This window comes from Poecilia mexicana, unplaced genomic scaffold, assembly GCF_051168715.1.
Source record: "Poecilia mexicana isolate PSO_F unplaced genomic scaffold, ASM5116871v1 scaffold_8, whole genome shotgun sequence".
Taxonomy (NCBI): domain Eukaryota; kingdom Metazoa; phylum Chordata; class Actinopteri; order Cyprinodontiformes; family Poeciliidae; genus Poecilia; species Poecilia mexicana.
This window is the reverse complement of record NW_028263377.1, coordinates 19,436,371-19,453,474: the sequence shown is the minus strand read 5'-3', so window position 1 is coordinate 19,453,474 and position 17,104 is coordinate 19,436,371. Positions and strand designations below refer to the sequence as shown.

General features: G+C 37.0%; 6 protein-coding genes across 7 annotated transcripts; 2 read left to right on the top strand and 4 right to left on the bottom strand.

The window, feature by feature from the left end:
* The first annotated feature begins 630 nt into the window (after positions 1 to 630).
* Positions 631 to 1,422, top strand: LOC106907635 (hemoglobin subunit beta-like). The gene is made up of 3 exons (XM_014973443.2): positions 631 to 761; positions 899 to 1,121; positions 1,220 to 1,422. The coding sequence occupies exons 1-3, from the start codon at positions 670 to 672 to the stop codon at positions 1,346 to 1,348; spliced, it is 444 nt and encodes a 147-aa protein (XP_014828929.2). The 5' UTR covers positions 631 to 669; the 3' UTR covers positions 1,349 to 1,422.
* Positions 1,423 to 3,720: 2,298 nt separating this feature from the next.
* LOC106907639 (hemoglobin subunit alpha-1) lies at positions 3,721 to 6,189 on the bottom strand. Its single transcript, XM_014973446.2, has 3 exons — positions 4,869 to 6,189; positions 4,583 to 4,790; positions 3,721 to 3,926 (listed from the first exon to the last, which is right to left on the bottom strand). Exons 1-3 carry the CDS (start codon positions 4,961 to 4,963, stop codon positions 3,798 to 3,800), a joined length of 432 nt encoding a protein of 143 aa, XP_014828932.2. The 5' UTR covers positions 4,964 to 6,189; the 3' UTR covers positions 3,721 to 3,797.
* Positions 6,190 to 7,149: 960 nt separating this feature from the next.
* On the bottom strand, positions 7,150 to 8,684 carry LOC106907633 (hemoglobin subunit beta-1-like). 2 transcript variants are annotated; one of them, XM_014973441.2, is made up of 3 exons: positions 8,447 to 8,684; positions 7,775 to 8,037; positions 7,150 to 7,497 (listed from the first exon to the last, which is right to left on the bottom strand). In XM_014973441.2, exons 1-3 carry the CDS (start codon positions 8,536 to 8,538, stop codon positions 7,448 to 7,450), a joined length of 405 nt encoding a protein of 134 aa, XP_014828927.2. In that variant the 5' UTR covers positions 8,539 to 8,684; the 3' UTR covers positions 7,150 to 7,447. The 2 variants fall into 2 exon arrangements, with proteins under 2 accessions (XP_014828927.2, XP_014828926.2); XM_014973440.2 differs by having other exon boundaries at positions 7,815 to 8,037; positions 8,447 to 8,681.
* A 490-nt stretch (positions 8,685 to 9,174) lies between these two features.
* LOC106907631 (hemoglobin subunit beta-A-like) lies at positions 9,175 to 10,000 on the bottom strand. The gene is made up of 3 exons (XM_014973437.2): positions 9,824 to 10,000; positions 9,511 to 9,733; positions 9,175 to 9,406 (listed from the first exon to the last, which is right to left on the bottom strand). Exons 1-3 carry the CDS (start codon positions 9,913 to 9,915, stop codon positions 9,275 to 9,277), a joined length of 447 nt encoding a protein of 148 aa, XP_014828923.1. The 5' UTR covers positions 9,916 to 10,000; the 3' UTR covers positions 9,175 to 9,274.
* Positions 10,001 to 10,653: 653 nt separating this feature from the next.
* LOC106907638 (hemoglobin subunit alpha-B-like) lies at positions 10,654 to 11,477 on the top strand. Its single transcript, XM_014973445.2, has 3 exons — positions 10,654 to 10,813; positions 10,894 to 11,101; positions 11,230 to 11,477. Exons 1-3 carry the CDS (start codon positions 10,719 to 10,721, stop codon positions 11,356 to 11,358), a joined length of 432 nt encoding a protein of 143 aa, XP_014828931.2. The 5' UTR covers positions 10,654 to 10,718; the 3' UTR covers positions 11,359 to 11,477.
* Positions 11,478 to 14,862: 3,385 nt separating this feature from the next.
* LOC106907628 (hemoglobin embryonic subunit alpha-like) lies at positions 14,863 to 15,571 on the bottom strand. The gene is made up of 3 exons (XM_014973432.2): positions 15,468 to 15,571; positions 15,180 to 15,387; positions 14,863 to 15,072 (listed from the first exon to the last, which is right to left on the bottom strand). The coding sequence occupies exons 1-3, from the start codon at positions 15,563 to 15,565 to the stop codon at positions 14,944 to 14,946; spliced, it is 435 nt and encodes a 144-aa protein (XP_014828918.1). The 5' UTR covers positions 15,566 to 15,571; the 3' UTR covers positions 14,863 to 14,943.
* Between the last annotated feature and the right edge of the window lie 1,533 nt (positions 15,572 to 17,104).

Here is a 17,104-nt window from a genome sequence, read left to right as displayed (position 1 = left end):
CTGCGTGTGGAAGGAAAACTGTATCCTCTTCGATTTGGTCTTTTCCCTCCACCTGATCTCTTTATCAGATTCAAACAGCAGGGCAGGAAAAACGTTTCAATCTCAATAGTGAAGACGCCCAGAGAGACAAAATAGCTCTCTGGTTTGAATTTAAGAGAATCAAATAATGTAATCCTTCACAAATATGAGTGAAAATAAGTCCTATTATTCTAGTCAAGCTTAGAGAAATCAGAAAAATGTATTCTTTAAAAGTAAGTAACCCAAAATGGGGCTTAATCTATCAAGTTCATGAAAATAACAAAAAGGTTTTACTCTGAACTTAATTTGCAACATTCTCAGCAGACTATAGGGTTGAATCTGCTCACTACCAGCTTGATTAATTTAGTCTTTATTACATTGTTAACATGTTGCAGAGCTTCACTCTCAGAAACAATGAGGCTTTTACAAATAACATATAGATAAAGTTAAATATCAAGCAGAATTTGCCCCACTGTTTATTTAATCTGTGTAATTTCAGAAGATCAATAAATCAATATTTCATCAGCTCTCTGCTCAGCTCCACCCATCTGATAATTCTGGGAGGAGCAGAACGTGGCTGTCTATAAGTTGGATCTCCTGGGCCTGTGGACTCACACTGGACAAAGGGAGCCAGCAAACAAAAACTCCAAAATGGTCAAATGGTCAGACTTTGAGCGTGCCGCCATCCAGGACATCTTCTCCAAGATCGATTATGATGTGGTTGGCCGTGCAGCTTTTTCCAGGTAAAATACATAAATAAAAAAATAAATACATTTTCTTTAAATAAATTTTCATTTGTGAATGTATTCACAAATGAATACATTCATTTGAGTACAAATGAATGTATTCATTTGTGGTTTAATTCTTATTGCCTCTTCAGGTGTCTGATTGTCTACCCCTGGACTCAGAGGTACTTTGGCAGCTTTGGAAACCTCTACAACGCCGCGGCCATAACATCAAACCCCAAAGTGGCGGCTCACGGGAAGGTCATCATGGCAGGTCTGGAGAAAGCTCTGAAGAACATGGACGACATTAAGACCACATACAAGGACCTGAGCGTGCTGCACTCTGAGAAACTGCAAGTGGACCCCGACAACTTCAACGTAAAGCTTTTTGTCTTTTTGTCTTTTTTCTTTTTGTCTTTGCACCACGGGTATTAATATCGTTGCTGCTTTCTGACCCATGCTGTGTTCTGTTGCAGCTCCTGGGAGACTGCCTGACCATTGTTGTAGCCGGTCAGTTGGGGGCAGCCTTCACCCCTGAGGTTCAGGGAGCTTTCCAGAAGTTCCTGGCTGTGGTGGTGGCCTCTCTGAGGAAGCAGTACTACTAGAGAGCCTCGGGCAGGATTTTTTTGAAGGAGGAGGCTATGAATGATTTGTTAAATAAATGAGCACATTTAACAGATTCTTTTGTTATCTCTGTCTTTATTCCTCATTACCATGTTTATAACTTTCTTATTTATTTAGTATGTAAATGAAATCTAAATAAGATGTCAGGTCATGAAGAAATACTGGAAAATCCTACGCTAATATTTTGATGTTGAATAAATTGCTTCATTATTTAAATGATAATTAATATAAAACTGGGTAACTTATATTTGATTAAGCTAACATTCCTCAAAAAGACTGCTCTATGATCTTCACTCATTAAAATTAAAATATAGACTTGTCTGACTTTGTCTGCATGGATAAATCCCAATCAGTTAGACTTATTTAAGTTGATGAAAAGAGATTAAACGTTTATGTTGATTAGTAAAATTACAAAAAAAAAAAAAAAAAAAGAAGAAGAAGCTGGAAATAATTCCTCAATAAACCTAAACATCAATGCTTGGTTTCTTTTAGGAACTGAAAAACAAATAAAAAATTAGAACAAAAAAAAGGTATTTGACCTGCATTATAGTATCGAAATAAAAACTAAGTTCTTGTCAGTCAAAACCTGTTTGCTTTGTTCTAAACAAAGCTGAATATTTTTAGTGGTGTAAAACAAACAAACAAATAATAATAAAATAATAACAAATTATGGGATTACCAAAGATAGAGAAGCACTAAAATTGAGACAATATCACTGAACCTGAATACAAATTTGACTTCAAACCAAGTGAGTGAATTTTTAATCTGAATTTCAATGCTTTTAAAACACAAAATGACAAAATATGACAATGACAAACAGGATTATTTGTAAATTCACTATCAGCAGAGCATCTTTATATTTCCGCTGCACTGCTGTTGAAAGGACAGAAGAAGAAAAAAAACATTTATTAGGACTCCTGAACATAAATTAGACTTATTTTTAGGTTTTCTGGTTATTCAGATTTTTGGATGCAACATTTTCTTTGTTTTTTTTAAAAGAATAATTATAATAATATAGGTTCGTTTATATTAACTACTGGATAAATTGTTGCCACTTCTTTCTTAGTTGTTTTTTTTTTATATTGTTTATTTCCTTTTAACTCTTCTTCCAGTTTCTTTTTAAAGTCTGTTTGGCTGTGAACACAACAGTTTGACCTCAGTCAAATGAAATAAGTCTAGATTTTGCTATAATTTTTTTTTTTTTTTTTTTCTTGGGATTTGGTTATTCTCTGAACAAACCAAGCTCACAAGTCACTAGTGCCATTAAGAGGTGGCCTACTTAGTAAGACAGACAGCAAAATATCTAAGTGAAAAGTATCATGATCAGGGCCTTTGCTTACTTTAGGTCAGTCTGACTGTTAATAAAAAGTCAGCTCTGAATACTTACGTCACCCAAAGAATTAGATTTCAAGAAAATGTGGTTTAATTTTATGGGCACACTGAGTAAGATATTTCATCAAAGAAAATAACATTCATCTTCAACATTAACTCAGAGAGAAGCAAAGAAGAGTTCATTTTTTCCCCTTAAGCGTTGGCCCTCACTAGTAAAATATCAGCACTGTTGTAAATGTCTGTTGGTTTTTGACTCAAATTGCAATTGGAAATAATTTGTATACAATTTAATTGCAAACAATTCAAGTGAGCATTTTCTTATGATGGCTTTTAACATTTGAACTACATTAACACAACTTAGATCCTCCCCTGCTGATCATGTAAGCAATTACTGGGAAACGGAAGAAATATCAAATGAGCATGGGGGCCTTTATTCAAAAAGCACATTTTTATAGGTTTAAGTACAAAAAAGAAACTTAAAGGACACTGAATCTTTCAGTAAAGAAGCCACGGCCAGAAATCTTTCCTGAAATGCACGTAAACTTGGTGCAGATCTGCAGAAAAAGTCTTATCAATACCAGTTGTACTGGCTGATTAAGGCTCCTCCATCAGTTTTTCACTCTACATCAAAATATAAACACCACAAAGTGAGATACATCACTCTTGTTTGTCTCTGCCAAGCAGGAGGCCGTGGAATAATCTCCAAACTTCAAAAACTGTTTTGAAGGATGGCTAATGTTTCTTCTTAAAAATGTGGTCACGAAACTTCCAAAATGATCAAATGAATTATAGAGATAATTATCAAAGAGCATTATTAGAGTTATTTTGTTTAGGTTGGAGACAGAAAGATTTGGGAACCTCTGGTTTAGAATACCCCATGTGTATCATCTGTCTGATTGAAAAAAAAAAAAAAAAAAGGTATGTAGATGTACTTACAAGAACTTAAGCTCCAGCAAGGAAACTAGAGATATACTGAGACACACAAAGTCACACAAAACCCAGAAATAAATGACACTTTCAATGCTTTTGGTCTTTTATTCATATTCAGACTGTTAGGAGCTGTAGTATCATGTCTTTTATCTTCTCCAGGTATCCAGTTTATCTGTATTTCTCGGAGAGGGCACGGGCCAGAGCAGCCAAGAACTTGTCCACAGCCACATGGACCTCTGGGGTGAAGTCGGAGGGAAACTTGATGGCGAAGACCACAAGGATGTTGTGTGCCAGAATCTGTGAAAAGATGATTAAAATAATTGCAATTTTGTTTTGCAAAAAGGAAAAAAAAGTAAGAAAGAAAGGAAGAAAAAGATAAAGAAACAAAGAACGCAAAACATAAAGAAATAGAGAGAAGGAATATTTTACATTCCTACATACATATGCCATAAAAAACTAACGATAAATCTTAAAAAGCACAACATATATTAAATTAAATTAAAGTATTTATGCTATCAATATTAAAAAGAAAAAATAACAGAGTCAGATATGGAGTCTATCTTGAAATACAGTACTATAAGTTTAGTATAAAAAAATAGTAACTATTCTGGTTTTCATTTTAAAATAAACGAATATGTTCCGTATTGATCATTATAGAGCATCATGAAAAATAAAAAAAATCGAGAAAACTGCAGTTAAACTAAACTTTGGCATGAAAATGTAATAATTTACATGACTTTTGTTCATGTAAATTATTTTCCTATTTTACTGGACCCACAAATGTAAGTAGCAGTGGAGTCTTAAAACACCACTGTGGTCACCTTTAAAAAAAATCAATCTACAATTTAATATATCAGGAACTTAATCTTTTTATTCCAAAGTTGCTAAGTTAAATCCATCGACGTGGCTTGCAGGGTGTCTTTACAGTCCCGACTGTTGATCACTAGTTGTACCTTAAAGTTGGCAGGGTCCACTCTCAGAGTGAAGGCATGCAGCTCGCTCAGGCTCAGGAGACCTGCAGTCAGGTCGTCGATTTTGGCCACAGCGTCAGCTACTCCACCCATCACTGTGGCTCCGTGCTTCTTCACTGGAGCAGAGCCGGGACTCATGTCCTTCCAGTGGGAGAAGTAGGTCTTGGTCTGTGGGTAAACCGCCAGCATCCTAAAAGAATGTGAGTGTATAAATAAACCCAGAAAAATACAGTTCAGGTAACATCAGCGACATGGAGGTCTTTATTACCTGGACAGAGCATCCTGGCCAATGTCTTCAGCCTTGGGAGCCACTTTAGCCCAGAAGGCTTTGACTGTTTCCTTGTCCTTGGCAGTGAGACTCATCTTCTTGGTTGATTGTTTGGGTTGAATGCCGCGATCAGCGGCAAGTGGCGGGTGTTTTTATAGGAAACAAACAGGGCTTGGGCAAGGCAGGGACACCTCCGAGATATCTCTGATTGGACGCCTTCCGAGCAAAGTGTTGCAGCTTAGATGAGATAAGCTGTAAACAAAATCGATAGATGGGCTCTGAGTAAGGAGCAGCCCACTGTGACCTCTACAAAATACACAGGCTTCACTTTAAACTTCTCATTAAATGTGAAACAGTACTTCTTTTTTTCGTCACTGTGATCAAGTTGAAAATTTAAACAAGCTAAATGATTGTTTTAGAATTGCATCATCTTTTAGTTAAGTGTGCCTTTCATACATTTTGTTGACTTTAAATGCACACGGTTTTTAGTACTTTGGAAAACACACAAAACTAAAAAAAAAAAAAAAAATCATAGTTGTCACAAGCTCTGTAATCTAGTTTGAAGGGTCATAAATATATTTTTATGAGGTCAAAATAAACTAATGACAACAGAAAACCCAAACATACAAAACCAGAGAGCGTGGACATATTAATGGGATTTGGTTCATAATTGTTAGATGATAAATAGTCTCTTATCAAGGACAGTCCCGCGGTACTGATTTAAAATCTTGACCATTTTTTAATTCGTTCCTGGTTATCAGTGGGTTGCAATATATTTTCTGATGTGGTAAAAGTTGCCACCGAGTATGCTTCTTCGCTTATCTGAATTTTAAAGGGGCGGAGCCGCAGGAAGGGGACAGATAGTGGTTTACCAAAGCGGCCTCACTGACTGCTGTTCAAGCTTCAGTTAAACATTTCACTTCCTGCCTGTTTCATTTAATTACATCAAGTTTTTTTTTTTTTTTTTTTTTTTATCAATCTCAGGCTGTCTAATGTATACAGGCACAGTATGATTTTCTGCTTTTTGTTGATGATATTTCACAATGTCTAGCTTCTACAGCCACTTTGTCTTATTCCCCAGTTTGTCTTATGTGGAACTTCCTTAATTTAAAAATACTACTACTAATAATATTAGTAGTAGTAGTAGTAATTGTAAAAATAAAAGTTATTATTATAATTATCTTTATTAGTAGTAGTAGTATTAATAGTAGTAGTAATTATTATTATTATTATTACAATTATGTATTATAACAAAACAACAATAAATGGTTGATATCAAAATAGATAGTGATATTTGGAGGTCATACGTTATTTTCTCACCTTTTTTTAATAGTTATCATCCATATAAGTCAAAATTTGAACTAAGTTAAATTAAATAAAGTTAATTAACTTTATTTAATTTAACTTAGTTCAAATTATTATTATTGTTTCCGTACTAATTTTTATGTTTAGAAATTGCAGTCTATAGCCAGTGAATATTAAAATAAATTTATTTAAATATATCAATATAAGAAATTTTTTAAAACGCCATGGCAACAGATATTTTACTATGGAAGCCATTTTTGGAGCAAACATGTTTATTCAAAACTCAGTCTGAGACGCTTTTAAAATTCTGCAACGGCGTTTTAGCGCCCTCTTGTGGAAAGCAAATGAACATAAAAACATTTAGAAATTTGATAGCTGATTTTTTTTCTAAGTGAAAAACTTCTCCTGTCATGAGAAGTTTTTCACTTAGAAGCTTAAATAGACTTGTAACAACCATAAAAAGTTACAAATGTAAAGATTTAAGAGACTAAGAGTAATTACAAACACCTTTGTTCATTTATGTTAGTTAGTTATTTTTGTTTTTTCCTATACTGTCCTTTCCTATACGACCTATGGTTGTCACCAACTCACTGTTGCATTTTCACACACACACACACACACACACACACACACACACACACACACACACACACACACACACACACACACACACACACACACACACACACACACACACACACAAAAAACTATTTTTTTCTGCTGGCATAAAGTAAAACTAAGACTTAAAACATGTTTAACAGCTCTTTAAGCCTAGACTGATCAAAGAGAGAAAAGGAAAAAAACAAAAAAACATTCAATGTAACATGAAATATCAAACATAAATACTTTTGGGTAAATCCTTAACATTTCATATGGTTATTGCTGGGACTAATCCTGAATAATTTACTTAGTTATTACCTGAGTAATGTTTTTAGGACGCAAAATTACATAAAAAATCATAAAAAATCAACACTGATTTCATAGTAGTCTGTTATATACTTTATTGCCTCCAGGGGTCGCAAAAATTCAACTTACACACACGACTCTACCATGGGCACACAGCTTCTGCAAATCTCCAAGCACTTGCTCTGTTTTCCCACATGTTGACAAGCACATGAATGCTTTTGAAAAAGCGACTTTTATGCAATGGCAATTTTTTCTCCATGCTTGATTGGGTCTGCCTTTTTTTATTTTTTTATTTGTACTGACTGTTCATAGCCTCCACCACAGCAGACAGAAACTTCTGCCAGGTGGCCTGGACCTGAGGGTTCAGCTCAGCTCTGAGTTTGCAGGCGATGGTAATTGTGATGCATTCGGCCAAAAGCTGCGGGGGGTGGGGGGTTGGGGGGGACAAAAACAACAAAAAAAAACCCCATCAGACATCATAAATTTCGGGAACAATAGCCGAGTGATGAGTCACTAGAACAGACACCCCTACTTGTACCTTTGGTGTCACTTGTCACTGGTTGAATTTTGTATTTAATTTACTTACAAGTGGACTACTGAGCCAAGTTGATCTCAAACTTCACAAAAAAAACAACAACAAAAAAACCGGCGAATCATCCTTTATATCTAATAAATTCTCAAACGGCTTTCCTTACATGAGCTATTTGTGGCTTGAACGTCAGGATAGTAGCTTACTCTGAAGTTATCCGGATCCACTTTGATCTTCTCGTAGTGCTGCCTGCTCAGAGGAGCGTACATCGCTTTGAAGTTGTCCATGTTCTTGACGGCTGTGTCCAGAGCCGATAGCACGACCTTTCCCAGGGCGGCCAATTTGGGGTTTTTTAAAATTGCTGTAGTGGTGAAGATGTCGCCAAAGGAGCCGAAATACCGATCGATCCAGGGGTAAACAATCAAAGCTCTGTCGATGTGAGAAATACGATGCCGGTCATGAGATATCTTGCACAATTTTTTCGATTTACACAAATGGGTAAACCGTCACAGAAAGCAGAAAGCTACTCCGGACATACAAACTAACATTTATAAGAATATCTAATAATATCCTCAACTTGGAAGTCATTTTCAAAAACAAGAGTCAACAGTAGACGGACAGCGACGGGTGCTGAAATATACCATGCAGGTGAACCAACATGCAAAAAGGTCAGCTCAACTTCCTCTCAACCAAAACAATAATCTTTTCTATTCGAGGGCGATTTTACATCATCACACTAAGTTGGGCCTTACAGGGGGAAAAAAATGTATATTTAGCTTTAAAATAGTACCCAAACAAGACTTGCTAAGCCTCAGTTTGAACTAAAATCTAATTCTACCTTGCCCAAAGCTCTTCTCCGATCTCATCAATATCAACTTTTTCCCAAACTCCTCTGATGATGCGGCGCTCCTCTTCCGTCCATTTCACCATGACGCCATGCAATAAATAAACTGTCAGTCTGGCGAAAGATTGGAGGGCATTATGGATGACCTGACACCAACACTGAAATGTTTTCAAGCATAAATTTTCTCCTCTGTCCGTCTCTGATGGTTGAAGCAAGTTTTCACCAGCTGCTCGCAGCAGATTAAACCATATACGTTAATTATCTTTATAATCAGGCCAGCCACGCCCAAATAAAAAAAAAATATGCCGATGTTATGAAGAGGAGTTTTTATGCTTGGCTAATATGTTCAGCCATAACTGGTCAGATCTCATTTTTAAATTACATTTTAAAAAGATGACGATGAGCAAATTATTTTTGATCAAGTTAAAGAGAAGAAAGATGGGTGTAAAGTTAAAATCTGAATTTTTAGCGTTGCAATTTGCAGTCTTTTTGATATTCAGATTTGTTTTTTAATTACTATTATTGTTTTATTGTTTTAATTCTGTTTCTCCCGCTGGTATTTCGGGTAATTTACAGATGCAATAAAGTGAATTCACTTTATTCAACATTTTTTGACCTTCTGGTCATTATTTATTTCACTGAAATGGAAACCAAAGATATATACAGCTCTCCATTTGATTTCTTATTTAAAAACGGGGTGAATAATTACAGAGACATTTGCATATGATTTGAGTTTTTTTATTGATGTATTTTTGGCAGCGTTTAATTGCTCAGAAACTGATGTCTCGCTGCATCTCTTCAGTGGTCGGCCACTTCAGACGCTTAGTGGTACTGTCTGCCCAGGGCGGAGACCACCACGGCCAGGAACTTCTGCCATGCCTCTTGGAAACCAGCGGTAAAGACGCTGGGTCCAAACTTGGCGGCCACGACCACAGTGATGCACTCAGCAAGGACCTGCAGTCACAAGCCAGAATACAACAAGAATGAATAAACTGACACGAATTAAAAAAACAAACAAACAAACAAGTAATTGCGTCTTGGTGTGAGGGATGACATACCCTGAAGTTGTCGGGATCCACATGAAGCTTCTCGGAGTGCATGACGCTCAGTTTGGCGTAGGCGTTCTTGATGTTGTCCATGTTCTTCACAGCAGTTTCAAGGCCGCCCATCACAGTTTTTCCGTGCTGAGCCACTTTGGGATTTGCGGCGATGGCTGCAGGGGTGGAAAGGTCACCGAAGCCGGGGAAGTACCTCTGGGTCCAGGGGAACACGACCAGAAGCCTGAAAACACAAAAGTGACAATGAAAAATCCCGATCCTCCGGATGTAAGAGATCATCGTTTCGTGGAATGAAATTTGTTCACAGGGTTACCTGGACAGGGCCTGGGGACCAATTTCACCCACATCAATGTTTGACCACAGGGTGGAGATGGCGGTGCGCTCGGCGTCTGTCCACTCGACCATGATGACGGTGTGAAAGTCTCCTCTGACTTCGCAAAAAAAAACGAGTTTGGTGATCAAAGGTGTAAGACTGTTTGAATATGTTTACGAGCCCTGCATTTATTCACAGCCCAATGATCCGTCCCCCAGACAAGACGGGCTGTGATTGGACGAGGTGCACTTGCCAATAAAATGACGTCCGTCATATTTGGCACCAATTAATGCCAATAAATGTTGCGTCATCGATCTAAAAAAATTCTTAAGCTGTAGACAATGTGAATTTTCTGACTTTATAGTCAATACTTTCTTTTGTTAACACGTTTCAGACTGGTGTCTCATGACCAGTTTGTAAAATCAAGTTCAATTTACTTAAAATCGGGAGTGTCTGATAATTTAATACTAGTTACCTTTTTTTTTCTTTTTGCAAAAAGCTCTACTTGCAAAAAAAAAAAAAAAAAGCATATTGTTGAATAAGAAAGAAAACAAGTACAAAGATTTTAACATTGTGTTAAGTGAATTTTGTGTATTTAGCTCAAGAAGTCAGTTAGATAAGTAGAAAAAAATAGAAGTGTTATCCAGAGCAGCGCCTTGGTGTAATTCCTGTAACCAATCAGCATTTACGTAGGGATTTCGTGAAATTTGAGGAGTGGTAGCTTTTATCGAGCCAAGTTGGCAACGGGTTATTTGGCAGTTTCGTTATCACAGTTTTGGCATGGATTGACTCTAAGGCGTGGTGCATTTAGGCTTGATATAAAGACGCAGAGACAAATTCATCAAAGCAGGTCTTTTGATCTTCATATTTTCTTGCTGAGAAACTAAAGGGAGCAATGAGTCTTTCCGACAAAGACAAGGCCGCGGTGAAGGCTCTCTGGGCCAAAGCCGAAGGGAAGGCCGCCGAAATGGGAGGTGAAGCACTGGGCAGGTAAACATCAAGTTATACAAAACCCTTAAAAAAATATGTCGTTGCTGTTTGTTTTAATCCTTTTTCTGTGATACTTATAGGATGCTTGTTGCCTACCCACAAACTAAGACCTACTTCTCTCACTGGGGAGATCTGAGCCCTCAGTCCGCCAAAGTGAAGAAGCACGGTGCCGTCATCATGGGAGCCTTGGGAAAAGCTGTCAAGGGCATCGACGATCTAACTGGCACTCTGGCCGCCCTCAGTGAGCTTCATGCCTTCAAACTCCGGGTGGATCCTGCCAACTTCAAGGTATACTTCAAACCTCTTCTGAATTTACTCACATTATCATGATCATGTGCGCGTTTAGTTTCTGCTCAATTATATTTAATCGTTTTTTGTTTGTTTGTTTGTTTTTTGTTTGTGTGTGTAATCTTCAGATCCTGGGCCACAGCATCGTTGTGGTCTTGGCCATGTACTTCCCTGCTGACTTCACTCCTGAGGTTCACCTTTCCGTGGAAAAGTTCCTGCAGAACGTGGCCTTGGCTCTGTCTGAGAAGTACCGCTAAAGTCGCACCGATTGTGTGAAACAAAGAGTTTCACCATCCCACATCCTCAACACTCTTTCAAAACATGTGGAGACACGTTCAATAAACAAAAAAATACATCCGAGGATGTTCAATTCTCAGTTTTTGTTTTCTTCTGTTCTTTCCGATTTGTGTGATTTTTTTTTTGTCATAGTAAAACTGGTTGGGTCTGCAGCTGCAGAGTTCAAGGTATCTGCACAGACTTTGTTGGAGACGGCGAAAGGCAGACGTTTTAAATAATTTAATTTTCTATTCATCCAAAAATAATATTAAAATAAATAAATAATATTAAAAAAATTAAATAAATAAATAAATAAATAAATACTCCAGCTGCATGAGGAGTTTTCAGACTTTGAGAATAACTTAATCTTTGAACAAACATTTATTTCTAGTGGTGTCCAATTTGGGGGCCTGCAGATGCCAAACAATTTCTCCATCACAATTCACAAAACCTTTGGTTTGCCAGAAAGGCGGTTGATGCAGATACACATTTGAATGATGTTAGTGCCATTTTTTATTGATGTGAGGCCTTTAAAAAAAAACAGGATACAGAAAAATTTTTATATTTTGAAGATGTAAGGCACAACACAAGGCATTGCTCTTTTATCGGTGATGCTAATGCCTTTACTTTATTAAATATGAATACAAACATTCAGAGCCTTTTACTAAAGCACAGACTGGGTGTGCCAATTTGCTAAGCTCAGTGAGCTAAAGTCTGTATGAACCATATCCTGTTTGTATATTTTTCCCTTTTTAGTATGTTCATAATATATTCAAATATCTTCTTCAATTTTCATTTAAAGCAAATTAGAATTACAATTTTGTGGCTCATGACATTTTCTACCCCCATGGTGAAAAGTATGGACACCACTGACACAAACAAATAGTTACTTAACAAGAAGAGTCAGAAGAAATGAACCTGGATCTTTAAGTGCTAAAATTTCAATAATTCTAGAAAAAGATGTACTGTGTTTACACAGGACAAAAAAGTGAGAGCCAATCTGTCTTCCTCTATTTCCATTTCTAAGCTCCTGCCAGAGAAAAACATCCCCACCTTCATGCTGGCGTCTCAGTTTATTATTTAATTAATGTGCGATTATGTCATGTGGCACACTTTCAATTTTGTTTGATGTATTTCAGACAGACTTACTGTATGTCAAAATCTACTGTTTATTGTTCAATTCTTCTTAGATTTGTGTAGATGGTGTTTGCTCTGACCTCTTAACTGTGTTCAGTTAATTTAGTTTGGTACAGGCTCTGGCTGTGAGGCTTTGAAGAGTCTCTACTAATGTAGAGACTGATGGGACTCCTTAAACAAACAAACAAACAGGCTACTCCACACGATAGGTACCAACTAAGCACACACATAAATGTTGTTTTTCTGTCATTTGCAGCTTAAAAATGAACACATAACGATTTTGCTTTGTTTATGTGTAAAAATATAGAGTAAATACAGACAAAAAATGTAGTTGCATTTCAGGTGATCCATCATTTTTTCATTTTTTGAATTAAAACTGAATGAGGACATAGGTCATGGTGCCTGTATGTGTGTGGTTTAGACAAAAATATTGTCATATAATCCCCTATTCACTCTTCAAAACTGTTTAAATTTTCTGCTTTGTTGAATACTTTTTTTTGTCTAACTCAATTAAAGTTATATGATTTTGCAATCATATAACTTTGTGATTGCAAAATCATAAAGTTATGATTTAAAGTTATACAGGTCATGTATTTGACCCGTATTTGTGACCAGGTCAAATACAAGACCCGACCACAATATTGGTCATTTGTGAGCAAGGGATATTGAAAGTACTTTACAGAGAAGTAAAGGAGCAAAGGTAAAGGGGATTACATTTAAAAAAGAAACAAGTAGAATCTGTCTTTCAAATTTTGAACCTATTGAATAGTAAACAAGTAGCAATGAAGCTGTGTCTAATTTGATGCTTTTGTTTTAAAACTTTTTTTTTACTCTTATCTGATTTTGTTTTTATTAAAAATAAGAATACATCCATTCCATTCGTTATCTAAATCTACTTTTCCTTGCTAGTGCTTATTTCCAGGAGCCATTAGGCGAGAGACGGGACGGTGCAGGTTGGAACGCCGTAAGGGTTGAAACAAAAATCCTGTTAGTTGAATGGTGCTAGGGCGCCCTCTGCTGGAAATATTAAAATGACGCTGGACTGGACTTGATGCTACACATGAATTGGTTGAAGTGCTCCATGTCTAAACTTGCTGCTTGAGTAGATGCGGTAGTAATAAACATGACGGAAATAATGATAATTAACAAAAAAAAAAAACAAAAAAAAAACATTTTACACGCATTATAAAGAGATTTTGCAGGCTTTACTTCCTGTGGTTCAAACAAATATTTTCATGATGAGTAGGATAAAAATATAAATATATTTTTAATCTTTTTCATGGCTGTGGAAAAACAAAACAAAACAAGACAAAAAAAAAAAAAAAAAAAAAACGAGACACACATGAGCTAGTTGAAAGACTTTACATTGATAGTCATTTTAACACCGTGAGCCGTGGAGCTATTCTGGTTGCTGGATGAACTTCAGTAAACAAACGACAGGAGGAGCAGCACCTTGGAGAGCGCCAAAGTACCAAATGGCCTCAGGAATGCGGAGACGAGAAGAAAAGCAAAACTTCTGATTGCAGCTACCGTTTTGTTTTGTTTTTTTTTTTCCAATATATGAACAAAGTATGAAATTCTTCGAATGTGCATCGCAAATAGCTGGAAAACCACGTGGAACAAACTACAGAGTTAACGCATCAAAAGCCATAAAAGACGAGTCCAGAGCGACAGTGGTTAAAATCTTCAAGTTAAACCCGGCGGTTCAGTTACATTTACTTTAATAATATTGTGAAAATTAGGTTACTTTTAGGAGCACTTTGCTTTTTCTTGAGTGATAATTATGAAGTGTTCTTACTTGAGTAAAATTCCTGGCTGGTCTATCTACCGAGTAACTTCACTGAATGAAGAACAAGTTAATTTTAACCCAGAACTCACCAGAGAATTTAGATGGAAATACATCTATGATTTCATTTTAAACGCTGGTTGTATCAGTGTAATGAGACGAGCACTGTACAGAAAGTTTATATTTTGTCTTTTAAGAAATATTTCCCCCAAAATATTGAAGATCACCAATATGCTTTTTTTTTTGTTTTGTTTTTTTTTTTTCTTGGAAATTGTCCCCACTGCTCCATATTTTCTGTTTATTAATAATGCCTCCACAAACTGATAGATGACGGAGGTTGTACTTGATATGTTCTTATTTGATCTTCCTTTTTGAGATCTTTTAGCCTACTTTATGTTAAGAAACACAAGAAGCATTTAATCAGAGTTAATTCATGATTTAAGTTCAAGAGCAATTCCCTTTTCACACAAGACCAAGATATTGCAACCTTTCTTTTCTTAAAAATTGCATCTTTTCTGCGAAAACAGAACACAAATCTTCAGTAAAGAACCAGAAGTCAACATTTTGCGTTTTTTCTTTTTCAGCCATGCATTTATTGATCACACAAGGTGAATTCAGGTGTCTGGATCTCCTCTCCAGGCATTCATCTGTACTTCTCAGACAGAGCCAGAGCCACAGCAGCCAGGAACTTATCCATGGCCACGTGGACCTCGGGGGTGAAGTCTTTGGGGAAGCTGATGGCCAAAACCACAAGGATGTTGTGGGCAAGAATCTGTGGAAAACGAGTGATGAGACAACACTTAGACTTCATGCAAGTCTAAGTGAAAAATAAAGGACCAATGAACGGCTCAAGCCACACTCTTAGCTCTGAATCCTCACCTTAAAGTTGGCCGGGTCCACTCTCAGCTTGAAGGCGTGCAGCTCGCTCAGGTTGAGCAGACCTGCAGTCAGGTCGTCGATTTTAGCCACAGCGTCAGCTACTCCAGCCATCACCGTGGCTCCGTGCTTCTTCACTGGAGCAGAGCCGGGGCTCATGTCCTTCCAGTGGGAGAAGTAGGTCTTGGTCTGTGGGTAAACCGACAGCATCCTGAGTGGAAGAGTAGAATGGGTGGGTAAAATTGTAAACAGAAAAGTTGTTGAAATTCAAAGGTTTCAGGTCTCATTTACCTGACAAGAGCATCTGCTCCAATGGCTGCTGCCTTGGGAGAAATCTTTCCCCAGAAGGCTTTGACGGTGTCCTTGTCCTTGGCAGTAAGACTAGTCATTTTGGCTGTTTCAATAACCAACTAACTAACCAGCTAAGCGCGAGAGCTACTTGTCTGAGAGGCAGCAGAGGAAACACCCAGCAGCACCTCCCCTGAAACGGTCCACGGGAGGCGGGCTGAGTAATCCTGATCAACGGTTTCTGTGAGATAAAAATCTTTCAGTGTCTCTGAAATTTCTTTGAATTACAAAATATTATTCAAACTTACTCAGTCCTATATAACAAAATATTCAAAAATGATGAATAAAAGTGAGGAGGGTCAGGGCAGTTAGAAAATGGGAAATTTACTGTTAGATTTAAAGGTTTTCATTTTCTAATTTTCTCTCATTTGTATCTTGTTTAAAGGAATATGTAATGATTTTACACTTGTTGCTTGGAAAACTGGCTTCAGTGCATTACAGAAAGATTCACTCACTCGTTGCAGTGACAAATTTTAAGGCAGTTTGTATTTTTACTTGATAGATCAACACAAAGTAGCTCAATGTGAAGTGGGATGAAAATGGTACAATGTTTTTGAATGTTTTACTAAGATAAATCTGAAACTTGGCCGTATTTATGTATCCTTCAAGTAGAAGACAGCAGTTTAATCTTAGCATGTGGTCAATAACATAAAATTCCATTCAAATACATCACAACTTTGGTTATTACATCAAATTTGGAAAAGTGTTTAAACTACATGAATACTTTTGTAAGACATTGCTCAACAGGCTTATATTGAATTCATTTAATATAAAGCTGTCCTATTTTTGTGATTGTACTACCAGAATTAAATCAACTTTCAATTACATTTTATACTGATGGAGTTATAGACAGGGGTCCCCCTCCTAAAGAACAATGCAACAACACAGAGAAGGTCCAGGCAGATTTTGAAAACCAGGCTCTGCAATCTGGGAAATATTAGATTTGTCTGGAAACATTCCAAGATGTTGAGTTTAGTTACTTTCTGGCCCCTGCAGCCAAAATATATGTTAGAGCCTAATCTAATCAACTCCACTGCAGCTGCAGGGCTGGATCCACACTTATTGAAGAGACAAGTCTCATTTCTAGTTTAGCTGATAGGGTTGTGCTTTGACCTCCCTGTTATACTTCTAGTCCACGTCTGAGAAACGCTGTGTACCTCATTTATGAATAAGTTAAACAGAACATAAAGCATCAAGCTGCTTGGAGACGGCCTGATAGCCTTTACATTTAACAGGATCATCTATAATTTTCTTTCTAATCTCCTGGGACAACTCTGCTCTTTGCTTTCTGTGGTTCATGGTCAGTGTGATGCACACCATGTCGCCAAACAGCACTATGATTACCTGTCACCCTGTAGCTCAGAGAATAGGCTTTAAAATATTGTTCGTTTATAAATCACTGAACAGCTTAGCACCACAATCCATTAATGACCTGATGTTGCTGTATCGGCCTTCCAGACTTCTGGTTCTAGTTCTGCTCTGCAGCCAGAACCAGACATGGAGAAACAGCATTCAGCTTATATGCACCACAAATCTGGAACAAACTTCCAGAAAACATGCATAACAGCCGAAACACTGAG